This window comes from Oryctolagus cuniculus, chromosome 18, assembly GCF_964237555.1.
Source record: "Oryctolagus cuniculus chromosome 18, mOryCun1.1, whole genome shotgun sequence".
NCBI classification, from domain to species: Eukaryota; Metazoa; Chordata; class Mammalia; order Lagomorpha; family Leporidae; genus Oryctolagus; species Oryctolagus cuniculus.
The window spans coordinates 9,102,644-9,126,243 of NC_091449.1; the positions used below are offsets into that span (position 1 = coordinate 9,102,644).

Below are 23,600 nucleotides of genomic sequence, written 5' to 3' on the forward strand. Positions count from 1 at the left end.
CCTTGCAACCCCGGGAGCAAACACAGCAGGGAAGGATGAGAAGGACAAACCCAGACCATCTGCTGCAGGAGCCAAGTGGAAACCAACCAACCATAAATAGCTGCACAGTGCATTCCACAATACTTAAGCGATCATGCTGTTAATCCAAAAAGTCATGCCAAAGACACAAAGTGATTTTAACACATTTTTAAAAGTTTAAAGAAATCCTTATATCCAGTAATGTTGTTCTAGCAAAACTTGTATTGTGTGCTGACATTAAAAGAGCAGCAGTTTGGTACGGATCCGATTTTTGCCTAGATTGCAATCTTTCACTGTTTTGTCATGAGACTCATGGAACTTCCTGGATGTATCTTCTGTGAAACACACTCAATGCTCATGAGGTTTAATGACTCCCATATTCACACAGTCACCCAGAGTTATTTCAGTTCACACGTGTGTGGTGTATGACAGCCAGCTGCCATGGAAGGGTTGAGGCGATGTTCCCACTTGGTAAATACAAAACACCAAAACCAAAATTTGTACCTAATGCAAAACTGACATGGGTGGGTGTGTGGCCTGGCAGTGAAGATGTCACTTGGGATACAGACATCCTGTAGCCAAGGGTCTAAGTCCAAATCCCAGCTCTGGGCCTCCAATTATGGATTCAGCCTGATGCACACACTGGACAGAGCAGCTGATGACTCAAGTAAATGGGTTTTGCCACCCACGTAGGAGACCTGGCCTGATTCCTGGATCCCACCTTCAGCCAGGCCCAGTAACCGGGTGTTGTGTGCATTTGGGGGAAGAGAACCTGTAGGTAGGACTATTATTTTATATTAAAATATAAAATACAGAGTGAAAAAGAGATAAACAGAAGAGTTGAACAACCATCTAAGAAGCAATCAACACAATTCTTTAAAATACCTCGAAAACTAATGATTTATTCTTCTGCTTAGAGACAGAATCACCTGAATACTGCAAAAACCCTTACAGACCCAGAAACACAGGAAACATTCAGTGAACCACGATGAAGGACCTCAAGTGCTTTGTTTGAAGGCCATCAATGACATCAGTAGAAAGAATTGTGTTAAGGCAAGTACTCATGACTCTAGTTGCAAAAATCCAGACAAGGTTTGGGAAAGAAACCTCCTGTAGTTGGCATTTTACTAGGATTTTCCCATTTGTTTTTGAAGCACAATGCATTCTGAACCTGCTTGTGCTGAATTCAGATTCTGCCGCTTTCTGGGTAATTAGACAAATGGCCCCAGACACAAACAAAGGGAACCAAAGTTCATGGGTTTCAAGGGGGTGGGGTAAGAAGTCCCCAGATTTGCACTGAATGCGACCTGGTTCACTCATCATCTGTCACCTGAGGAAGATGAGACAGAAACCACTGAAAAAGCAAACAACTTTCCCCTCCCCCAAAAGAACTCCTAAAGGAGTGGCATAAAATGTTATATATTTTTAATGTATCATGTAGCATGATAAATATCATATGGTATCTCTAATCTGTGGTTACTAATAGAGTACCACAGATATATGTAATCTATCATTGCAAAACTGACACATTGAGATGTGATGACTTTCAACAGCCCTTCCTTTTTTTTCTTTTCAACTTTTATTTAATAAATATAAATTTCCAAAGTACAACTTTTGAATTATAGGAGCTTTTCCCACGATAAACTCCTACCCACCCGCAACCATCTCATCTCCCACACCCTCTCTCATCCCATTGTTCATCACAATTCATTTTCAATTATCCTTATGTACAGAAGACCAACTTAGTATATACTAAGTAAAGATTTCAACAGACCGAACCCACAAAGACACACAAAGTATAGAGTACTGTTTCCTTTGACTGTGGAGGAACGTTTTTCCTGTTTGCTTGCATTTATTATTTTCTTGTTTTTCCTTCATACTAACCTGTGAACTCTCTTCTTAGTGTAGGGTTAATCTTATGAGTATAAAAATTAACTGAAAATTGATCTCTGTAAAAAAAATAATAATGGGAAAGCAAGAGGGAGGAAGAAGAAAGGTAGGAGTAGGGTGGGAGTGAGGTGTGTGTGGGGGGAAGAATCACCATGTTCCCAAATCTGCACATAGTAAAGCATGAAGAAGGCCACCAGCAGCCAGGGGGAGAGCACTCCCATGGCCCGGCCATGCAGGTGCCCTCATCCCAGATGCCAGCCCCACAAGCCTGAGAAAATCAATGTCTGCCCTCTCAGCCTCCAAGTCCACCAGCTTCTGTCAAAATGGCAGCCTGGAAAGCACCTGTGTATGTGCAGGGCACGCATGCAGAAATTTCAGTGAGGTTACCCTCACCCAGGGATTTCCTATGAATATTAGCTCTGTGTTGGAAATACCTGTGGATTGTTCATGGTTTTTACCAAGGACAGAGGTGGTCTCAGCAATCCCAGGGACAAACAGACCTTCCTCAATGTCTCAGCTGGCATCCAGCAGTGACAACATCCTGGCCTGTCCATGATGTCACTGCTCTGCCTTGGGGCAGAGCCTCCTGAGAGGCTCAGGGGCAGGAGCATCAGGCGGCCACTGAAAGTGCGATTTCACCTGAGCCGTCAGTGGCCTCAGAACTCTCTCAGCAGCTACTTCAAAACAGGAGAGAGCCACAGCAACTGCATGATTTCCTCTGCGAATTCATGGGCCACTCAGTAGCAATGCCTAGGACCAATGGGCGTGAGTGGGAGACCTGAGAGGCAGGGTGGTGGGGTTGTTGGTCCAGAGTAGACACAACGGGGTGCAGCCAGGGAAGGGTGAGGGCAGCTGTGCTGGTCTGGATCTGGGTGCTGGGGCCTGGGTATGGCCACAGTGAACATTCATGGAGCAAGATAAACTGCTGAGTATTGTGCTACTTTAAAAAATAACATCTAGAATAAAAAGGGGGAGAGAACGATCCATCATGGGAAGCGGGATACACAGCTGACTCATAGAATGGCAGGTGTCCTAAACAGCACTCTGGCCTCAGAATCAGCCCTTAAGGCATTCAGATCTGGCTGAAGAGCCCATGAGAATATTTTAGGCATGGAATGCCAAGACACACTGGCAAAAAAAAAAAAAAGACCTGAATGAAAGATCTCTGCTAATGAGATCCCAGTAGAAAGAACGGGCCATCAAAGAAGGAGGTACCTTTCTCCAAAGGGAGGAGAGAACTTCCACTTTGACTATGATCCTGTAGGAATAAGATCGAAGTTGGTGAACCCAAAAGGCTTCCATAGCCTTGGCAACTCATGACTAGAGCCTAGGGAGATTACTGACGCCATAAACAAGAATGTCAAATTGTTCAGTCAACAACAGGAGTCACTGTGTACTTACTCCTCATATAGGATCTCTGTCCTTAATGTGTTGTCCAATGTGAAGTAATGCTATAATTAGTACTGAAACAGTATTTTACACTTTATGTTCTGTGTGGGTGCAAACTGATGAAATCTTTACTTAATATATATTAAATCGATCTTCTGTATATAAAGATAATTGAAAATGAATCTTGATGTGAATGGAATGGGAGAGGGAGCGGGAGATGGGAGGGGTGCGGGTGGGAGGGAAGTTATAGGGGAAAAGCCATTGTAATCCATAAACTGTACTTTGGAAATTTATATTCACTAAATAAAAGTTTTTTAAAAAATAACATCTAGAAAATGCATTGGGGGCCTACACAGTGGAAGAGCTGGTAAGGCTGTTGCCTACAACACTGGCATCCCATATGGGCACTGCTTCAAGTCCCAGCTGCTCCACTTCTGATCCAGCTCCCTGCTAATGCACCTGGGAAAGCAGCAGAAGATGACCCATGTCCTTGGGCTCCTGCACCCACATGGAGACCTGGATTAAGCTCCTGGCTTCAACCTGGGCCAGCCTTGACAATTGTAGCCACTGGGGAGTGAAGCAACAGAGGGAAGATCACTCTCAGTCTCTGCCTCTGCCTCTCCTTCTGTTACTTTCAAATAAATAAATAATATTAAAAATAAAGTACTTTTGAAGAAGATAGCCAATCATAAGACATGAATTAAATTTGGAAATACAAGGAAAAAATTTTAAACTCCATTGATCACAAAGATGAAACCATGATGGGGAGGAGGGCAGAGCAGGAGTTGGAGAGCTGTCCACAGGGCATCCATGGCCACCCATGAAGAGCAACACTTCCTGAGGGGAAACAAAGAACTAGGGGAGGAAAGACAGCCATGAAGTAATGAAGCAGTGTTTAAGTAGAAGGCCTCTGAGGTGTATTTCCAGATGTCACCATTAAAATAAAGAACAATTTTTAAAACCTCATGGAGAAAACTGAGGTTCTGCCTGGGAAGAGCCTCCTCTGGCATTAGATAATGTGTTTGAACCACAGAACACTGAAGAGAGGGTAAAAGGGAGCTCTTGTAAGATTGGGATCGAAGCCCTGAAGTCTTTGGACAGGCAAAGTAGAATTCCTTAGTCTGGGGAACAAAGATATGTGCAAAGGTTCAAGCTACAGTCAGTGTGATGTCCCTTTGGTCTGGAACTGAACAATCTGCTCAGGCGAACAGAGAATTTAAGATGTGAGAGATGAAACTGAGAAAAAACTGATGTTGGCTGAAAGGTTTTGTAAAGTAAATATACTGTAAGCCAATGCACCATGCACAATGGGGAAGAATCAGGCCCCTGCTGATGAGTATTTAAATGTAGAGACACTTTTCACTGATAGCCAATGGATTGGATCCAAATAATAAATACATCAGTGTAAAAGGGGAGGTGATCATTATGGATGCATTTATTTAGATGCTGGGAGATGCCCCTGCATCGTACTATATATTAAGGATTGAATCTCCCACAGTTTCCCAAACTCTTATTCAGCTCTATTTTCCAGCTATTCAAAATACAACTATTTTTCCAGCATCACAGACATTCTTGAGTGCCCTTTTTGCTTCACTTTATCTTTTGGTCACTGGGGCACATCCAACCTCTAGGTGAGTTCTGAAAATATGCAAGGTCAGTGTTATTTATTGAATGGATAAGGGAAGTCATTATGATCAGCACAGTTTAACAGAAATATAAGGCAAGCTGAAATGTAATTTTGTATTTTCCAGTAGCTCCATTCAAAGGCCCAAAAGCAAGCAGATTAAATTAGGTTAATGATATACAACACAATCATTTAACCCAAAACGTTGCTTAGTAAGTAATCAATATAAAGATTAATACATTTTGGGGCTGGTGCTATGGTGCAGTAGGTTAATGCACTGGCATCCCATATGGGTGCTGGTTCTAGTCCCGGCTGCTCCTCTTCCCATCCAGCTTTCTGCTATGGTCTGGGATAGCAGTAGAAGAAAGCCCAAGTCCTTGGGCCCTTGCACCCATGTGGGAGACCTGAAAGAAGCTCCTGGCTCCTGGCTTTGGATTGTCACAGTTCCAGCCATTGCAGCCATCTGGGGAGTGAACTGACAGATGGAAGACCTCTCTGTCTCTACCTCTCTCTGCAACTCTTTCAAGTATATAAAATAAATCTTTTAAAAAAGATTAATACATTTGATTCACATTAACATATCAAAAATGAATTATTTTAAATGGACTACCTAGTTCAACTCAAACTAGCCCCATTTCCAGTGCCCCATGGCTTGTGGCTTCTTTTCCTCATATAAAACTTGATGGAGACTCCTCTGTTGAAGATGATGTCAGATCAGCCACTGAAAGCTCATGGACAAAAGGTCATTCTCATATTTGAAAGGATGGAAGTCAGTTTGACAATAATTTTGTTATTTTTCATCAGAAAAAAGGGGCAAAATGTTGGGTAGCATGATGATAAAATTCCACCAACACCCTCCAACCTTGCATTTTTCTCAGATGCATAAAATCCATAAAGGGTCAAACAGTTGTTTGACAAATAAAAGAACACAAAGCAAAATACCATCCAAAGGATTGTGTGGGTGGCTTTGATTTCTGGAGACATCTTGGAAGAGAGACTGAAGTTGTGAATGTGTTGGGCCTTCCTGCGGTGTCTGTAGAGGATCCACACCATGTAGAGGCTGGACCAGATCATCAGTGCCAAGAACACTACATCATGAATCACTATGATACTTATAAATGACCTTGATTCATACTCTCCGAGCTTCCGGGTTTGACAGTGTGCATTTACATATCCCTGACCAACTACAGTGAAATTCAATTTGGCTCTTACACTTTCAATGACGTGGATGTAGATCAGCATGTTGATGACCCAAAAAAAGAGTAAAGATGGGAAAATCCACTTGGAGAGTTTAGATTTCAGTCTTGCCCATTTAGAATGACTGGGACTGACAGTGATGGCCTGAAATACACTTAGGAGAAAGGTAGTACATATGGAAAGACCTCGAATCACTCTGGATACATACAGAAATGTTTGACAACCAATATCATCAAAGAAATTTTTGACTCCAAAGGATGACATGAGTTCTGGTATTGATGGGATTATAATGGTTGAAATATTGACCACTGTCAGGTGCATGAAAATCCAATCTATGGGTTTCTTCAGATGAGGCTCAATTAGGAATGTATATGTGTATATAATGAAGAGCAGTGAGTTTGCCATGACACCAATACAAATCTGACATATTAGAATAAAGCTATAAATTGCGTCACTTGTAAACATTATCTCAAGCATGTTTAGATGTTTTAATTAGATTAATTTGGCTTCCTCTAAAAATACATAGACTGTATTGTGAAATTATAAAAAATGGAATCTGTTGAAGAATATGATGATTAGCAGATCTGAGATACAGGTGGTGAAATGTTCAAATCTTCTATATTTTAGGCCCAACTATGCTATTTCCAGGGCCTGGTCTTGAGGCATCCTTTGACCTCAGAGTACAGTTATGTGTGATATGAAGACAGTGGACATCAAATGCTCACATCCTACATCCTTGTCTATGGAATGAGGATGTCTTGGCCTGTGGAAATGAAGAATCTGCATGCGATTTTTTTCTTCAGAGTACTAGAGTCCTTAGTATCTCTAAACCTAAGTGCACAGTCTCACCTTTCTGAAGAGTATCTAATGCATGAAGAGTAGTGTGTGTGTGTGTTTGAACTGCTTTTTTAGAATTTACACTGCAGTGGGCTGGCTGGCGTTAGCGTATCCTGTAAAGAAGCTGCCTGCAGTAACGGCACCCATATGGGAACAGGTTCAAATCCTGCTGCTCCTCTTTGGATCCAGCTCTACTATGGCCTGGGAAAGCAGTAGAAGATGGCCCAAATCTTAGGCCCCTGCACCCATGTGGGAGACCTGAAAGAAGCTCCTGGCCCCTGGCTTTCGATTGGCACAGCTCCAGATGTTGCCACCAGTGGAGTGTGAACCAGCAAATGGAAGACCTCTCTATCTCTCTATCTGTATCTCTTTATCTCTATGTGTAACTCTGACTTTCAAATAAATAAATAAATAAATCTTAAAAGGAAAACCCAAGGAATGAAGCCATGATATCCCCCAGATTTTCTTTAAAAAAAAAACAAACAAATTTTACACTGTACACACAATTCTTTCAAACAAGGAACATTTGTAACATTTAGTTTCAGGGTAGTTTTAAACACTCATGTATTATGCCAATCAAAATAGAATTAATTAATTTTTAGATATGAAAAGGAATAACAGGTTGCCAAGTGAGGATTTTGCCTCTCCTCATCTCCCCACAGTGTTTGGAGCCATTTTTGTTTGCAAACATGCTGCAGAGCTCCTGAAACACAGTGGGTGGAAGCTGGGAATGTAGCTAAATTTTCCACAACACCCTCAAACTTTCTGGACCCCAGAGGCAGTCACACCCATGGTTGATGAACACAGTCTAACAATGCATCCCTGTGTTTTTCTCCCTACAGCACATCTAAAATTTTGGCTCAAAAAGTTTTTATGCATTTGTAATAGAGACAGATCTAGTTGGCTCACAAACAGTGAAAACAGGAAGGGTATGACAGTTATTGAGGTTGACGTTCAAATGAATAAAGTTAATGCTTCATCTCTGGTTATTAGACTGAGTCTTGCTTATGTCAGTCTCTCAGAGACAATGTCTTTGTCATGTACAGCATCACATACCTTCCTGCACAGATCACTATGAATTTCATACGTGTCTCCTCTAGACTGACCATATTCATAGAGTATCTGACTTCCTAAGCTCCATTACCAGCTTCACTTCAACTCTCTCTTCTATCATCATCTCTATTAAAGTGGTGGCATTCTCATCATATAACATAAGAAATAATATCCAATATTTCAGGAACATCATCTATATTAGAGTATCTTCCTCCATTCTTCCATTTGTTCCTTCAAATTTCTTTGTAATTTAGGATTATATTAGTTGGAATTACTTGAAATTATGACACCTGATATGGTCAACAATGTTAACTACTCTTAATTTTTAAAAATGCATCCTGGAGTGTGCATTAGGAGGAATGGAAAGACTCTGGGATTCCCAAAATCTATTTCAGAGCACCCTGGTTAGAATCTTGACTCTACTTTGAATCAGCCTTCCTGCTAATGCATATTCTAGGAGGCAGCAGATGATGGTTTGAGGGACATAGCCCATGACACTCATATGGAAGATGTATATGATAGTCCTGATTCCTGACTGGCCAGCTCTGACTGTTTCAGGTACATAGGAACAAATCCACTGGATTAGTTTGCACTTGACTGCTCTCTCTTGCTCACTCTGTATAGTGTTTGTGTGTACATGTGTGTCTGCCTTCTCCCTCTGTCACCCTCTCAAAAAATAAATATACAAAGACAGTTTTTAATGCATCCTATCTTTAATACACAGGATGACAATTTCTGGTTCACCTTCAGGCTCTCAGACCATTCATTCCTTGTCTATTATCACAATAATGGCCTGTCACCAGAGCTCCTTCTTCAGTAAAATTCTCTGCTCACTCCAAATACCTGAGTTCACAATTTAAAGTCTCTCAGAATTCTATCATCGAGCTGAACTCCCAAAATTCTCTTCAGTACTTATGTGCTTGAGATCTCTTTCTGCCAAGCGTGAGAGGTCTCGGCTTACTTACCTGTCTCTCATCTCAACTGAACACACCCAGCGTCAGCTCTGCACAGCTTATGATGAGTGTATGCCATCAGGACCTTACTGTGACTCAAAAATGGAAAAGGAAACTAGGATGTGGCAGGCAATCTCTGTACCCTTCACAGCTCAATGTGTGGTTGCAGTTGACCTTCAATAAAACAAAATCACAAAAAGAAATTCTGACACACAAGTACTTGCAAAACATGACAGAGACACACCTCCCACATGCCAAAAGAAGACAGCAAGTTGTCCAGGTAGAGTCATCATGGAGGGAATTTAAAATAGCCATGTTAAGTTACATCAATTACACTAATAAAAAACATGAGAAATGGAATCTTTAAGGAAGAGGGAGTCAGAATGGACAGCAGAGCTTATGAAAAGGTGGGAGGAGCTTCAAGGTCTAGAAAGGGCACCCAGGAGGACAGAGCAGGTCACCAAACACAGCTCTGTGGAGCACTCAATGGGAGGGCAGTGGGGAGCTGCTGGGAACATCCACAGGCCCTGGGTGGTTGATCAAGGTTGGTCTGTACAGGGGAACCTGCAGAAGTGTCAGAGTAGCACCAACACTGAGGGAACTGCAGCCCTGGGCACATGCATGGCCCTGGGGGCCCTGGGGGAAGACGAGTGGAAAGCTGTAGCCCATGGGGAGCTACACTGAGTCTGATGACTTAATATTAAATGAAAGAAGTCCAAAGTTCAACTGCTACCATTCCAAATTCTAGTAGGATCTCTTTTGGCTGAGTCTGCTGAAGGGCTTTACAAGGAAGGGAAGGAAGAAGTTTCTGGGGAAATGTGGCTCTCAGTCTTAGGAACAAGGAAGTGTCCAACTGAGGGACTGAAGCCAAGGTCAATCTGCTCACCCATCAGCTCACACCTTTTTATGCTCTCTTACTTGGCATTGCTGGCAAGAGCAAAATCATATCACAAATATTATACACAGCCATCCCTCAGAGCATGGGAAATCTGCAAAAACAACTCCACAACAGGAGGTAATACAAAATCACATGATTGCATTTCTGTGCTATCCATTCTTTTTACAATGTCTTATAGCTGTAAACTAAATTCTGTTATATAGGGTTTTTAATTTAACAGATATAGTGCTAGATATTAGGAGATATGAACTACAAACAAAGCAAAATTCTTAATCTTTACTGATAGTTAATACAAGGAAAGAAAGACTGGCAGATCAACAAATAGACCTGTTTCTAATTCACTTTGTCTATATAAACAAATAACTAAATATATATTCATTTGTCTGTATATATAAATAGATATGCACAAACATACACAACCAAACAAGAATGAGAGAGGAAGTTGTACTAAAATAAAAATGCAAAATATGTAGGAATGATGAAGCAGAAGCAAACAGTTATTTAGACTATTCAAAAACAAAAGAGTAGACTAAATAAATGAGAATAGAAATAGAAGAGGAGGCCGGCGCCATGGCTCAATAGGCTAATCCTCCGCCTGTGGCACCGGCACATCGGGTTCTAGTCCCGGTCGGGGCGCCAGATTCTGTCCCAGTTGCCCCTCTTCCAGGCCAGCTCTCTGCTGTGCAGAGAGTACACAGCAGTGGGAGTGCAGTGGAGGATGGCCCAAGTGATTGGGCCCTGCACCCACATGGGAGACCAGAAGAAGCACCTGGCTCCTGGCTTCGGATCAGCACAGCGGCCATTGGGGGGTGAACCAACAGAAAAAGGAAGACCTTCCTCTCTGTATCTCTCTCTCACTGTCCACTCTTCCTGTAAAAAAATAAAAAATAAAATAAAAAAAGAAGAGGAAACACTGCAACTGATACCACAGAAATACAAAGGCTCATAACAGCTTACTAAAGTGAATGCTATATGAGCAAACAGAATAAATTAGAAGAAATACAATCCACATAGACTGATACATAAAGAAATATTATATCTGAACAGAAGAGACTCAGGTAAGAATACTGAAATGTCTCCTATTAAAAAATTCCAGAATAAGCTTCCTTCACTATTGAATTCTACTGAACACTTAAAGAGCAGATAATATTCTCAAAGTTCTCCAAAACATGAAGACAAGGACTATATTACCCTGGTTTTTTTTTTTTTCAACAAAAAAATCCAGATGACCACAAGGTGAGATCAGAAAATTACAGGCCAAGGCCAGCGCTGCGGCTCAATAGGCTAATCCTCTGCCTGCGGCGCTGGCACACCAGGTTCTAGTCCCGGTCGGGGTGCCGGATTCTGTCCCAGTTGCCCCTCTTCCAGGCCAGCTCTCTGCTGTGGCCAGGGAAGGCAGTGGAGGATGGCCCAAGTGCTTGGGCCCTGCACCCCATGGGAGACCAGGATAAGCACCTGGTTCCTGCCTTCGGATCAGCGCAGTGCGCCGGCCGCAGCGCACCAGCCGTGGCAGCCATTGGAGGGTGAACCAATGGCAAAGGAAGACCTTTATCTCTGCCTCTCCCTCTCTCTCACTGTCCACTCTGCCTGTCAAAAAAAAAAAAGAAAGAAAATTACAGGCCAATATCTCTAATGAACATTGCAGAAAAATACCCCATAAAATACTTGGAAGGTGAAGTCAATTACACAATAAAAGCATCATTCTTTATAAATACCAGGACCTCCCAGGGATGCAAGATGGTTCCACATAACAAATAAATCTGGGGCCGGCTCCATGGCTCACTTGGTTAATCCTCCACCTGAGGTGGCGGCATCCCATATGGGTGCCAGGTTCTAGTCCCAGTTGGTCCTCCTCCAGTCCAGCTTTCTGCTGTGCCCCGGGAGGGTAGTGGAGGATGGCCCCAGCGCTTGGGCCCCTGCACCCTCATGGGAGACCAGGAGGAAGCACCTGGCTCCTGGCTTCACCTCAGCGTAGCTCTGGCTGTGACAGCCATTTGGGGGGTGAACCAATGGAAGGAAGACTTTTCTCTCGTCTCTGTCTCTGTCAATGTCTCTCTCTCTCACTGTCTAACTCTGTCAAATAAAAAATACAAATAAATAAATGTGATGCAGCACGTTAACAGAATGAAAAATTAAAACAATATGATCACCTCAATAGATGCAGAAAAGCACTTGAGAACAATGAACATACTATCGTGTTAAAAAAAAAATGGGGCCAGTGCTGTGGCAGGAAAAGCCACCACCTGCAATGCCAGCACCCAATATGGGTGCCAGTTCAAGTCCCGGCTGTTCTTCTCCTTATTCAGCTCTCTGCTGTAGCCTGGAAAAGTAGAAGAAGATGGCCCAAGTGTTTGGGCCCTTGTATGCAAGTGGGTGACTCATAAGAAGCTCCTGGCTCCTGGCTTCAGAATGGCCCAGCTCTGGCCATTGAGGCCATCTGGGGGTGAACCAGCACATGGAAGGCCTTTCTCTCTGTCTCTCCCTTTTTCTATATGTAACTCTACCTCTCAAAGAAATAAATACATCTCTTTTTACTTAAAAAAAAAAAGGTCTCAACAAACTAAGTATAGATTAATGAACCTTAGTATAATGAATGGCTTAGCTTAACTGACAGTTCACAGCTAATCAGAGTCAACAATGAGAAGATGCAGACTTCCCCTCTAAGAGCAGGGTCAAGGATGCCCACTCCTGCCACTTACACACAATGTAGTCCTTGAAGTCAGAATCGAAGAAACAAAGCAGGAAAGTGATTCATTCATATTGTTAAAATATCCATGCTATTGGTAGTGATCTATGGATTCAAGGCAATCCCTATCTAAATTCCAACAAAAATTCTTCACAGAAACTGAAAAAAATCTATCCTAAAATTCATATGGCAGGGCTGACACTGTGGCATAGTGTGGCATCACTTTGATGCCCTTGGTAGAGGCCCAAATCACCCTTCCAGATGAACAGTCTCCTGGGGAGCGCACAGGGTTACCTCAGGGGCAGCACAAAGTCAGTGCTTGGGGCTGCATTTTCCCCAGCTGAGCAGCGTCAGAAAGTAAACTTCAGGATGACACACATCATCAGAAGTTCGTCTCCAACAGCTGGTGACAATCCTGACCTCACTAGTGACTTCTTAATATTCTCATTCAAGACCTGAAGTTTGACTTTATTTTCCCTTTAAATTTGGGGTTATTTTCTAAGAGTTTCTCTTTTTACCTCTCAATCCTACTAATGTCTTTTTGGGGAATCACTTTGTTATTACTATATATTTAAACATTTGTTTGTTTGAAAGGCAGAATGAGAGAGAGAGAGAGAGAGAGAGAGAGAGAGAGAGAGAGAAAGAATATCTTCTATCTGCTGGTTCTTTCCCCAGATTGTCAAAATGACTGAGGCTGCTCCATGCTGAAGCCAGGAGCCAGGAATCCCATTTGTGAAACTGCTTGGGCCTAAGTGCTGCCTACTTAGGTAGCCCATAAGGAACCTGCTTTGACTGAGGGGCAGCTGACACTCTACGGGCAGGCTGGCTTACAAGCAGGAGGTTAACCTGCTGCATATTAATGATTCCTACTGTACTTGTTCGAGTATCTTTGTTTTCTTATAAGGTGCTCATTCAATCCACACACTTACATAATGGACTTTATAGGAAGGAATTTTAGTTCACTTTTCTGTTATATAAAAATAATATTCATAAGGTCAAATGTATATGGATAAGGGCTATGAGCACTGGTTCTTATTCAGTATTTATTTGAGGGTTGGCATGTTGTGTAGCAGATAAAGTTGATGCCTGTAGTGCCAGCATCCTCTATGGGTGTTTGTTTGTCTCGAATGCTCCACTTCCAGTCCAGCTCCCTGCTGATGTGACTGGGAAAGCAATAGAAAATGGCCCAAGTGCTTGAGTCCTGGCACCCACCTGGCAGATTTGGAAAAACCTCCTAGCTCCTGGCTTCAGAAAGGCCCTTCTCTAGCCATTGGGTCCATTTGGGGAGGGAACCAGCAGGTGGAACACCTCTCTCTCTCTCTACCTCTGTCTCTCAGTAACTCTGCATTTCAAATAATTTTTTTTTATTTTTTATCTTCTTTTTAGGAGATTTAATTGTTTGAAAGAGTTACACAGAGAGAGGAGAGGCAGAGAGGGAGAGAGAGAGAGATCTTCCTTCCTCTGGTTCACTCCCTAATTGGCTGCAACAGCCGGACCTGTGCCAGTCCAAAGCCAGGAGCCAGGAGCTTCTTCCAGGTCTCGCACACAGGTGCAGGGGCCCAAGGACTTGGGCCATCTTTTACTGCTTTCCTAGGCCACAGCAGAGAGCTGGATCAGAAGTGGAGTAGGCAGTACTCGACCCAGCACCATATGGGATTCCAGCGCTTCAGCCCAGGGTGTTAATCTGCTACACCACAGTGCCAGCCCCCTAAATAAGTCTTCTTAAAAAAATGATTTACTTCTAGCCTTAACTCATTATTAATGTACACAGACCACTTGTGTCTAAATGAATTAAACTCTTGAATCCTATGGAACTCACTGTATGTTCACTGCTTGGTTGCTTTTCTAAGTGTCTCAACTGTGCTGGGGAAAGAAACAGGAGGATTTTGTGTAACTGTGCAAATTACTGTTCTATGCAGTTAGGTCAAGGGTGTTAAATGTCTTACTCAAACTTTGACACTCCGCTGTTGTTCTGGGTTGTCCACGCTAATGAGTAAAGTACACTGCTCCCTTTTTTATTCTATCAGGTAGTATTCTCAGAAGGGAGGAGAGAACTTCCACTTTGACCATGGCCTTGTCTAAACATGATCAGAGTCGGCGAACTCAGGGGGCTACCTTAGCCTTGGCAGCTCATGACAAGAGCCTAGGGTGATTACTGATGCCATAAACAAGGGTGTCAATTTGATAAGTCAACAACAGGAGTCACTGTGCACTTACTCCTCATGTAGGATCTCTGTCCTTAGTGTGCTGTACATTGAGATTTAATGCTATAACTAGTACTAAAACAGTATTTTTCACTTTATGTTTCTGTGTGGGAGCAAACTGTTGAAATCCTTACTTAATGTATGCTAAACTGATCTTCTGTATATAAAGAGAATTAAAAATGAATCTTGATGTGAATGGAAGGGGAGAGGCAGTGGGAAAGGGGAGGGTTGCGGGTGGGAGGGACGTTATGGGGGGGAAGCCATTGTAATCCATAAGCTGTACTTTGGAAATTTATATTCATTAAATAAAGTTAAAAAAGTACACTGCTAAGATTCCCACTGTACTTTGCAATTTTATCATTTTTAATCATTCTATCGATTTATACCACTTATTAAAATCTTATTAAATTTGCATATAGAATATAAAATTTGTATTAAGACCATCTCTGATATGTGACAGCTAATATAAATACAAAAGAATTTGTAGATATGAAGTGGTCACTCTGGGATATGATTGTGAGTTTCAGCCCGTGTTTACACTCCACTGGAACTGTGGCCTTCTTACATGTCTTTTAAAAGATTGTATTTATTTGAAAGTTACAGTTACAGAGAGGAAGAGGCAGAGAGAGAGCACAGCTTTCATCAGCTGGTTCCCTTCCCAAATGGCCCAGGCAGGGCTCAGGCAGGAGAAAGCAAGGAGCCTGGAGGAAATGTTGGGGACAGTTTCTCTCAAAGGGAATTCTTGTGAATGTTGGCTTTCTAGTGTAAATACCTGTGTAGGATGTTTATTGTTTCTACCAAGCTGCAGAGCTGACCTCATCAAACCTGGTAACAGAGAGGACTTCCCGGCCGCCTCAGCACAGGGCCCAGAAGCCTCTGCACCCGGGCTCCATCTATGACGTCACTTCCCCGCGCCCTCAGGGCGGTGCTTCCTTAGGGGCTCCAAAGCCTGAGCACCAGCCAGCAGACCCGGAATTGCGATGTCACCTCTGCGTGGCCAAGCGCCTGAGCTGGAGATCCCTCAACTCTCTTACAGCCTACACAGACCCAGGACAGAGGCGCTCTTACACAGACCACCTCCGAGAGGTCGCATGACACGGAAGAGTGCCTCATGGATGAACAGGCAACAGCACAAGACCAGACAAGGACGGGGCGTGGTGGAGACAGGGGTCGTGAGGGATGGGGGCAGCGGCGCTGTTCTGCTTCTGGATCTGGGCGCTGGTGCATGGGGGTCCACTGCGAAAATCCATGAATCTGAGAAATTGCAGTAAATTTGCTGAACTTCAACATTCAAAACTACTGAAGGAGAGGACGGCCGGTCAAAAAACCACAACTGGTTTGGTAATTCAAGGAAAAGACTATTTCAAACTGCACCGATCAACTAAATGAAACCATGACGAGGACAGAGGAGGATGTGGAGAGCCGTCCAGGAGGCAGCCACATCTGCTTAAGACCAGAGAAATCCCGGAGTGGAAAGAGGCAATGGTGGAGGGCAGACCACCACTAAGCGCTGGACCAGTTCTTAGTTGAAGGTCGCTGAGGGGTATTTCCAAATGTCACCGTGACACAGAAGGATAAAGCACAGATTTTGTGAGCTCCTGTAATAAACTGAGTTTCTTCACAGGAAGAGCATCTTTCTGGCGTTAGATAATGGGTTGGAACCACAGAAAACTGAAGAGAGTGGAACTGTGAGCTCCTGAAAGACTGGGATCCAACCCTCAGAATCTAACGGAAATGTGAGGTGAAATCCATCAGCCTTGGGGACAAAGACATGTGTTAGGTAGGGTTCAAGTTGCAGAACTTGTGAGTGATGTCTCTGAGGAACAGAACCGAACAAGTTAAGTGGGTTAAAGACTTTCATATCATGAAGGTGAAAATGAAAAATCATTATATTTATTCAAAAGATTTTATGAAGTAAATACACTGAAAGTCTCTACAACCCAACCAATGGGAAAGCCTTAGGCCATTGCTGGTGGGTATTTAACTGCAGCACACAACTCCTGGACAGCACAAGGGACTGGATCCTAATAACACAGATATGCGCATGAGAAGGGGAGGGGATCTTATGGAAGGATTTATGCACATGCTGGGAGACACCCCTGCATTTCATTGTCTATTAAACAATGAACCTCCTGGATTTCCCATCTTCATCACCTCTGTTTTCTGAGCTCTTTACACAGGGCCATCTATTTTTCCTGCATCCCATTCTTTAGGAATTCCTGTGTTTTATCTCTTTAGGTCACTTGATGCACATCCAACCTCTAGCCAAGTCCATGAAAAAAGAGACCTGGGTGTTAGATTTGTTAAATGAATAAGGAAGTTCTTACAAGCAGCACAGCTGAACAGAAAGATGAGGCAACTGCCAAATACAATTTTGCATTTTGTAGTAGCTGTTAAAAAGCAGAGAAAATTAGCTTTAATGATAGATAACACATTAATTACACACAAAGTATACCTTAAACATGTACTCTTTGGGAAAATTAATATATATTTTGATTCAATTTTACATTTTGAAATGTGTTTTTTAAATGAGCCAAATACTTCAACTAAGACTAGTTCTATTACAGGTACTCCATGGTCACCTGCCTTCTTTTCTTCAAAAAATCTTATGGAGACTCCTCTGTGGTAAATGATGTCAGATCTGCCAAGGAAACCTCTAGAAGAAAAAGGCATTCTCATCATTGAAGGGGAAGAATTCCATTTGGGAATATTTTTGTTATTTTTCATCAGCAAACGTGGGCAGAATGTTGAGTAGCACGATGATAAAATTCCAGTAATGCCCACCAATCTTGAGTCTTTCTCAGGTCTATAAAATGCATAAAGGGTCACAAAGTTATTGCAAGAATAAAAGAGCACAAAGCAGAATACAGACAAATCATAGTGTGGGTGGCTCTGTTTTCTGGAGAATTCCACCTGGATAGGCTGGAGCTGTGGATGTGCTAGGCTCTCCTGCAGTGTCTGTGGAGGATCCCACCATGTAGAGGCTGGACATGATCATCAGTGCCACAAAGAGGAGATCAAGAATCACTAGGACATTGATAAATGACGATGACTGGCCATCACCAGACTGCGTGGTTTGACAGTATGCATGAACAAATCCATGACCAATGACAGTGAAATTCCATTTGGCTCCTACAGTTTCAATGACATGGATATAGGTCAGCATGTTGATGACCCAGAAGAAAAGGAAAGAGGGGAAAATCCGGGTAGACAGCTTAGATTTCAGCCATGCCCATTTAGAATGACTGGGACTGATAGTGATGGCTTGAAATGCACTCAGGAGAGGTGGTGCAGATGGAGAGACCCTGCGTGACTCTAGTGTAAAAAACAGTCTGACAGCCAGCATGATCTAAAAAACCTCTGACACTGAAGGATGTCAGGATGTTTGGTATTGACTGGAAGACAATGGTTGTAATATTGACCATCATCAGGTTCATGAAAATGGAATCTATGGGCTGCTTCAGCTGAGGCTGGATGAGGATGGTGTAAGTATATATCAACAACAGCAGTGAGTTTGCTGTGACATCAATAAAAACCTGACCAATGAGAAAAACGCTCAAAATTGCATCACCTGGAAATATGTGAATGTCGTTTCAGTTAGGTAAGGTTGGCATCCACTAAAAAACAGATTGTACTGTGACATGATTGTGGGGAACAATCCGGACTGGACTGAGTTACTGGAATTAAGACTTATTCTATGCATCTGCTCTCCCACAATATGGCGCTGGGAGAGAAGTAAACAGCTTCCGCACAGCTGCCTCCAGTTCAGCTAATAAACTGTAGGACTTGCTCCTGATTGGAGGAGAGCAGCGTACTCGGCATGTGGGCAGCCGAGTTGGGATTGGCGGAGGAGGACTATAAAGGAGGAGAGAGACGGCATGCACCAGGAACATCTAAGGGGAACACCTGTGCAGCCCCCGAGAGAGCCGGCTGGCGGTGTGCCGCTCCCCTGCGGAAGTGGGGAATGTGGCCAGGGGGAACTGCCCTTCCACGGAGGTGGAAGGGACAGTAGCCAACCCGGGAAGAACCAGCAGCAAACCCGGGGAGGGCTGAGCAGACGAAAGAACAGCGCAGGGTCCTGTGTCGTTCCTCCACGAACACGGGGAGCGACATAATGGTGCCGTGACTCGGATAGGAAACCTGACTCGGATAGGAAACTTAGGAGGGAAGAAACGGGAAGAACTAGGGAAAATATCGGAGAGAGAGACTAGCAAACAGCCTAGGGAAAAGCCGGACGAAAGAGGTGCCGGAAGAAGCTATTGAAAGCCTAGGCATAGACTCAGATACGGACTACGGGGGGAAGCTGGGAGAAATCTCTAAGGTCGAAAGCGAAAGTGAAAGCTTTCATAGACTTGGATGCGGACTATGGCGGGGAAGCTAGGAGATTGAAAGCGAAAGTGAAACCTGGAGGAGGCTTGGACTCGGATACGGACTGTGGGGAGTAGCCAGGAGAAATGAGAGGAATATTGTTGGAAGAAAACTTAAGGAAACATACCGGGTAGAGAAAAATGTTAGGGAGGATGAAGCCGCGAGTGCAGGCCGAGGCGGAGATATAAGCCACCTTGGAATTCTTCAAGTCACCCCGGGGAGCAAGAGGCGAAGATCTGGAACCAGAGGCAGAGACGTGGGCCGCCAGGTTGAAATTCGCCAGGTTAGTCCGGGGAACTTGGACTGAATGCTGGTGGTGGCGGAAACATTCGCGGAAGCTGCTGCGTGCAGAGAGAGCACGGGGCGTGAATAGATGGGGAACGCGGGGCTGGCGCGAGGCCGTGGTGCGGGCGCGAAGTGCATGGAGACCGCGGAGCGTGCGCGCAGAGCCGGGAACCCGCTGGCGGGGCGAGGCGCCGGGAAGCCGCGCAGAGCCGTGAAGCTGCCACGGGGCGAGGTGCCGAGAAGCAGCCTCGGGGCGAGCGCCGCCGGGAAACTGCGGGGATAAGAGAAGCCGCGGGAAGTTTAGAAGTAAAATGAGAGAAATAGGAATGCTGGAAGATAGAAGTAAAATGGGAGAAATAGGAATGCCCGGAGATAGAGAAATAGAGAAATAGAAAGGCCTCCCCTCAACATGGCAATGAGAAAGCTTGGATTCGGTCTGCCTGATTAAGGCGATAAGCACCAGCAAGCAGCTCGACCAGAGTATGAGCTGCAGGTCACCGAAGATAGGCACGAACCAACACTAATAAGTCTCCCCCACAATTCAGCAATGAGAAGGCTTGGATTCGGTTTGCCTGATTGTTAGGGCTTGTAAGCCCCTGCAGGCAGAGCAGAGCATGCGCTGCAGGGCACCGAACACAGGCACGCATCAGCGCCTAAAAACCTCCTTACAACATGGCGAAGAGAGGACCCGGATTCGGTTTGCCTGATAGGACGTGTAAGAACCTGTGGCGACTCTAGCAAGTAGAGCAGAGTGTGTGCTGCAGGACACCGAAGACAGGCACGTATCAACACCAAAAAATAAAAAGAAAGGGGGATCTGTGGGGAACAATCCGGACTGGACTGAGTTACTGGAATTAAGACTTATTCTATGCATCTGCTCTCCCACAATATGGCGCTGGGAGAGAAGTAAACAGCTTCCGCACAGCTGCCTCCAGTTCAGCTAATAAACTGTAGGACTTGCTCCTGATAGGAGGAGAGCAGCGTACTCGGTGTGTGGGCAGCCGAGTTGGGATTGGCGGAGGAGGACTATAAAGGAGGAGAGAGACGGCATGCACCAGGAACATCTAAGGGGAACACCTGTGCAGCCCCCGAGAGAGCCGGCCGGTGGTGTGCCGCTCCCCTGCGGAAGTGGGGAATGTGGCCAGGGGGAACTGCCCTTCCACAGAGGTGGAAGGGACAGTAGCCAACCCGGGAAGAACCAGCAGCAAACCCGGGGAGAGCCGAGCAGACGAAAGAACAGCGCAGGGTCCTGTGTCGTTCCTCCACGAACACGGGGAGCGACACATGATGTTTTTAACATCATGTTTAAACATGATGTTTTTGACAAATGTAAAGACTGACAGTTCGCTCTTAGGGAGGGAAGACAAATGGTCAAATTTTCTGTTTCAGACTCAGCTGTGCCACTTCCAGGAACTGATAGTGGTCATTGTTTGAACCTCAGACTACAGAAGTAGATGATTAAAGAAGGCCGAACCCGGATCTTCACATCCTGCATTCTAGTGTATAGCCCAAGAGGGCATGCTGGCCTCTGTGAAGGACAAATTACATTACAGTGATTTTTTTCTTCAGAGTATTTGATTGCTTCTTACCTCTAATGATAAGTGTAATCCTCACCTTTCTAACAAACACTACATCTGATACATGTACACTACTATGAATATCTGAACTTCTTTTTCACAATTTAGACTGTAGTCATAGAAAACATTTAACCATTCAGGTATTATGTCACTCTAAAAATATAATTAATTAATTTTTAAATTATAAGGAAATAGCATGGAGTTTTCAAGTGGGGCTTTTTCTCCTCTCCTCATCCAACCAGCAGTGCTTGGAGACATATTTGCTCTCACATTTGATGCAGAGTCCCTGTCACACAGTGGGTAGAGGCCAGGATTGCTATTAAATTGCCCATGATGCACTAAATTTTCCACAATGCACAGGAGAGTCCACACCACAGAACTTCTGGGCCCTAAGAATCAGTCACATGACAGTTGAAGAACCCAGTCTAGTAAATCATCACTGAGTTTTGCTTCAGGCAGCACATCTAAAATCCTCATTTTAGCCCATTTTTGAACACTTTTAGGGAAACAAAGTGAGTTGGTTCTCAAATATAGTGAGAATAGGAATGGCACAATGGTCACTGAGGTTGACTTCTAAAATAATATGTTTAATATCTCATCTATATTTGCTGGTCTTTGGAGTTATTGCTTATATCATTCTCTCAGAGACTATATTCTAATTTATTCTATATAGATTTCTAGTTATGATCTCACTTCTATATGGAATATAAAATATCAAAGTTTGAAAACAGAGGAAAGGTGATTCTCAGGAGCGGTAAGGTAGGGGAGAGAAATGTTAGTGAAAGGGAACAAACTTGCAGTTAGGAGATGAATACTTTCTGGATAGCTGCTGCATTATGAGGTGAATACACCTGATAATAATGTACTGTATCATTGATATTTGCTAACAACATAGCTCTTGCAATGCTCTCACCAACATATAAGGTTTCTATGGAAGGTGAATGGTATGCTAATTAACTTAGTTGTAGTACTCATTTCAAATGTATGTCAAATAATCCCAATGTTTTAGCTATCAAATAGGCTTTCATCTACCAATTATACCACCACAGAGCTGAAAACAAACTAAATCACAAAGTAAGGGAGAGAATGCAAGAGTCAAAAATAGTATATCCCAAGTTTGTGCCATCCAATGCATCCATATAAATACAAGCACACAAATAGTCCAAAAGTGATGGAATGAGGCATGATACATAGGGCCAATGTTGACCTCTAGACATAAGGTGTGTCCATTAAACATCAGATGCACGAAACTCCAAGACCATTATGATGTTTGTAGAAGAAACACGTCCAATAAAGAAGAAAGACAAAATCCGAAATAAAGGAAGATGACAAAATACAAGCAAAGTAACAGAAAGCAGGTGCGTGCCAAATAGCACTGGAAAACAAACATTTATGGAACAAAAAGGGTGAATATAATGAATGTGCATGGCAATAACGAAGTTTGTAAATCTGTGAAAATGAACACTGAACATGCAGACACATGAAAGGATCAGAACATGGAGGGGAATCCACCATTGTAGTAAGACATGTAAGCAAAGGCAATGCAATTTCAGAACCACCAAGCAAAGGGGGAGTCAGACAATGAAGATGTTGAACAGCTCAGTTCATTCTCTGAACTTAACTCCTTGACCAACACATGTGTCTCTATCAAATGCCCAACCTCCATTTTTTTATTTGACAGGTAGAGTCATAGTGAAAAAGAGAGATAGAGAGAAAGATCTTCCTTCCATTAGTTAACCCCCCAAACGTACACTATGGCCACAGCTATGCTGATCCGAAGCCAGGAGCCAGGTGCTTCCTCCTGGTTGCCCATGCAGGTGCAGAAACCCAAGCACTTGGGCCATCCTCTACTGCCCTCCCAGGTCACAGCAGAGAGCAGGACTGGAAGAGGAACAACCGGAACTAGAACCAGGCACTCATATGGGATGCCGGTGCCTCAGGCGCAGGATTAAACAAGAGAGCCACGGCACTGGACCCCTCCATTTTCACTAGAATGTGCACCATGTAATCAATGCAGCCATACTGCAAACACTGAACCAAATGAGAACAAAGTACAAGAGTTTAATGTAACAGAATAATTTATCTTAACAGAATTACAATAAATTATGAAAATGAAATGATATTTTATATTACCATTTTTTTGACTAAGTTCAAAAAAAATTTCTTAGTAAGAACAAAATGAAAAAACCTTTGAGTATTGTGAAATGCATTATAGAAACATAAAGTCAAAATGCAGTTATTCTGAAGAATAACAACATTACCAAACCTCTAGATAGATGGTAGCACTTCCAAAGAGAAGACACCAATAATAACTGACTTAAATGTTAAAAATCAAAACTGAGAACTTAAAAATATTGTTAAAACATGATATTGTGACTATTACAATAAATTTGGAAAGTTGAGACATGTGGACAAATCCCAAGAAGACATGACTCACCAAAAATGGATTAGAATTACAGAAAGCCACCAATGTGCAAAGTTTTCTGTGACAAAACTGAGTTGCAGGAAAAAATATTCCACCAAGAATCTCAATGATTGCCTCAATGCTGATGAATAAACAATGTCTAAAAACTCTTCCTATGGACAGAAAAAGAGCATTCCCTTAATCACATAATGTAGTA

At 43.3% G+C, this 23,600-nt stretch overlaps 1 protein-coding gene and 1 pseudogene across 1 annotated transcript; both read right to left on the reverse strand.

Moving 5' to 3' along the window:
• Positions 1-5,650: 5,650 nt before the first annotated feature.
• ORYCUNV1R1522 (vomeronasal 1 receptor oryCunV1R1522) lies at positions 5,651-6,523 on the reverse strand. Its single transcript, NM_001167211.1, has one exon. The coding sequence runs from the start codon at positions 6,521-6,523 to the stop codon at positions 5,651-5,653; it is 873 nt and encodes a 290-aa protein (NP_001160683.1).
• Positions 17,348-18,330, reverse strand: ORYCUNV1R-PS1532 (vomeronasal 1 receptor oryCunV1R-ps1532 pseudogene; annotated as a pseudogene).

Bases quoted from the DNA above. Each gene is read 5' to 3' on its own strand.
- ORYCUNV1R1522 (NM_001167211.1), bottom strand. From the start codon at position 6,523: ATGGCAAACTCACTGCTCTTCATTATATACACATATACATTCCTAATT.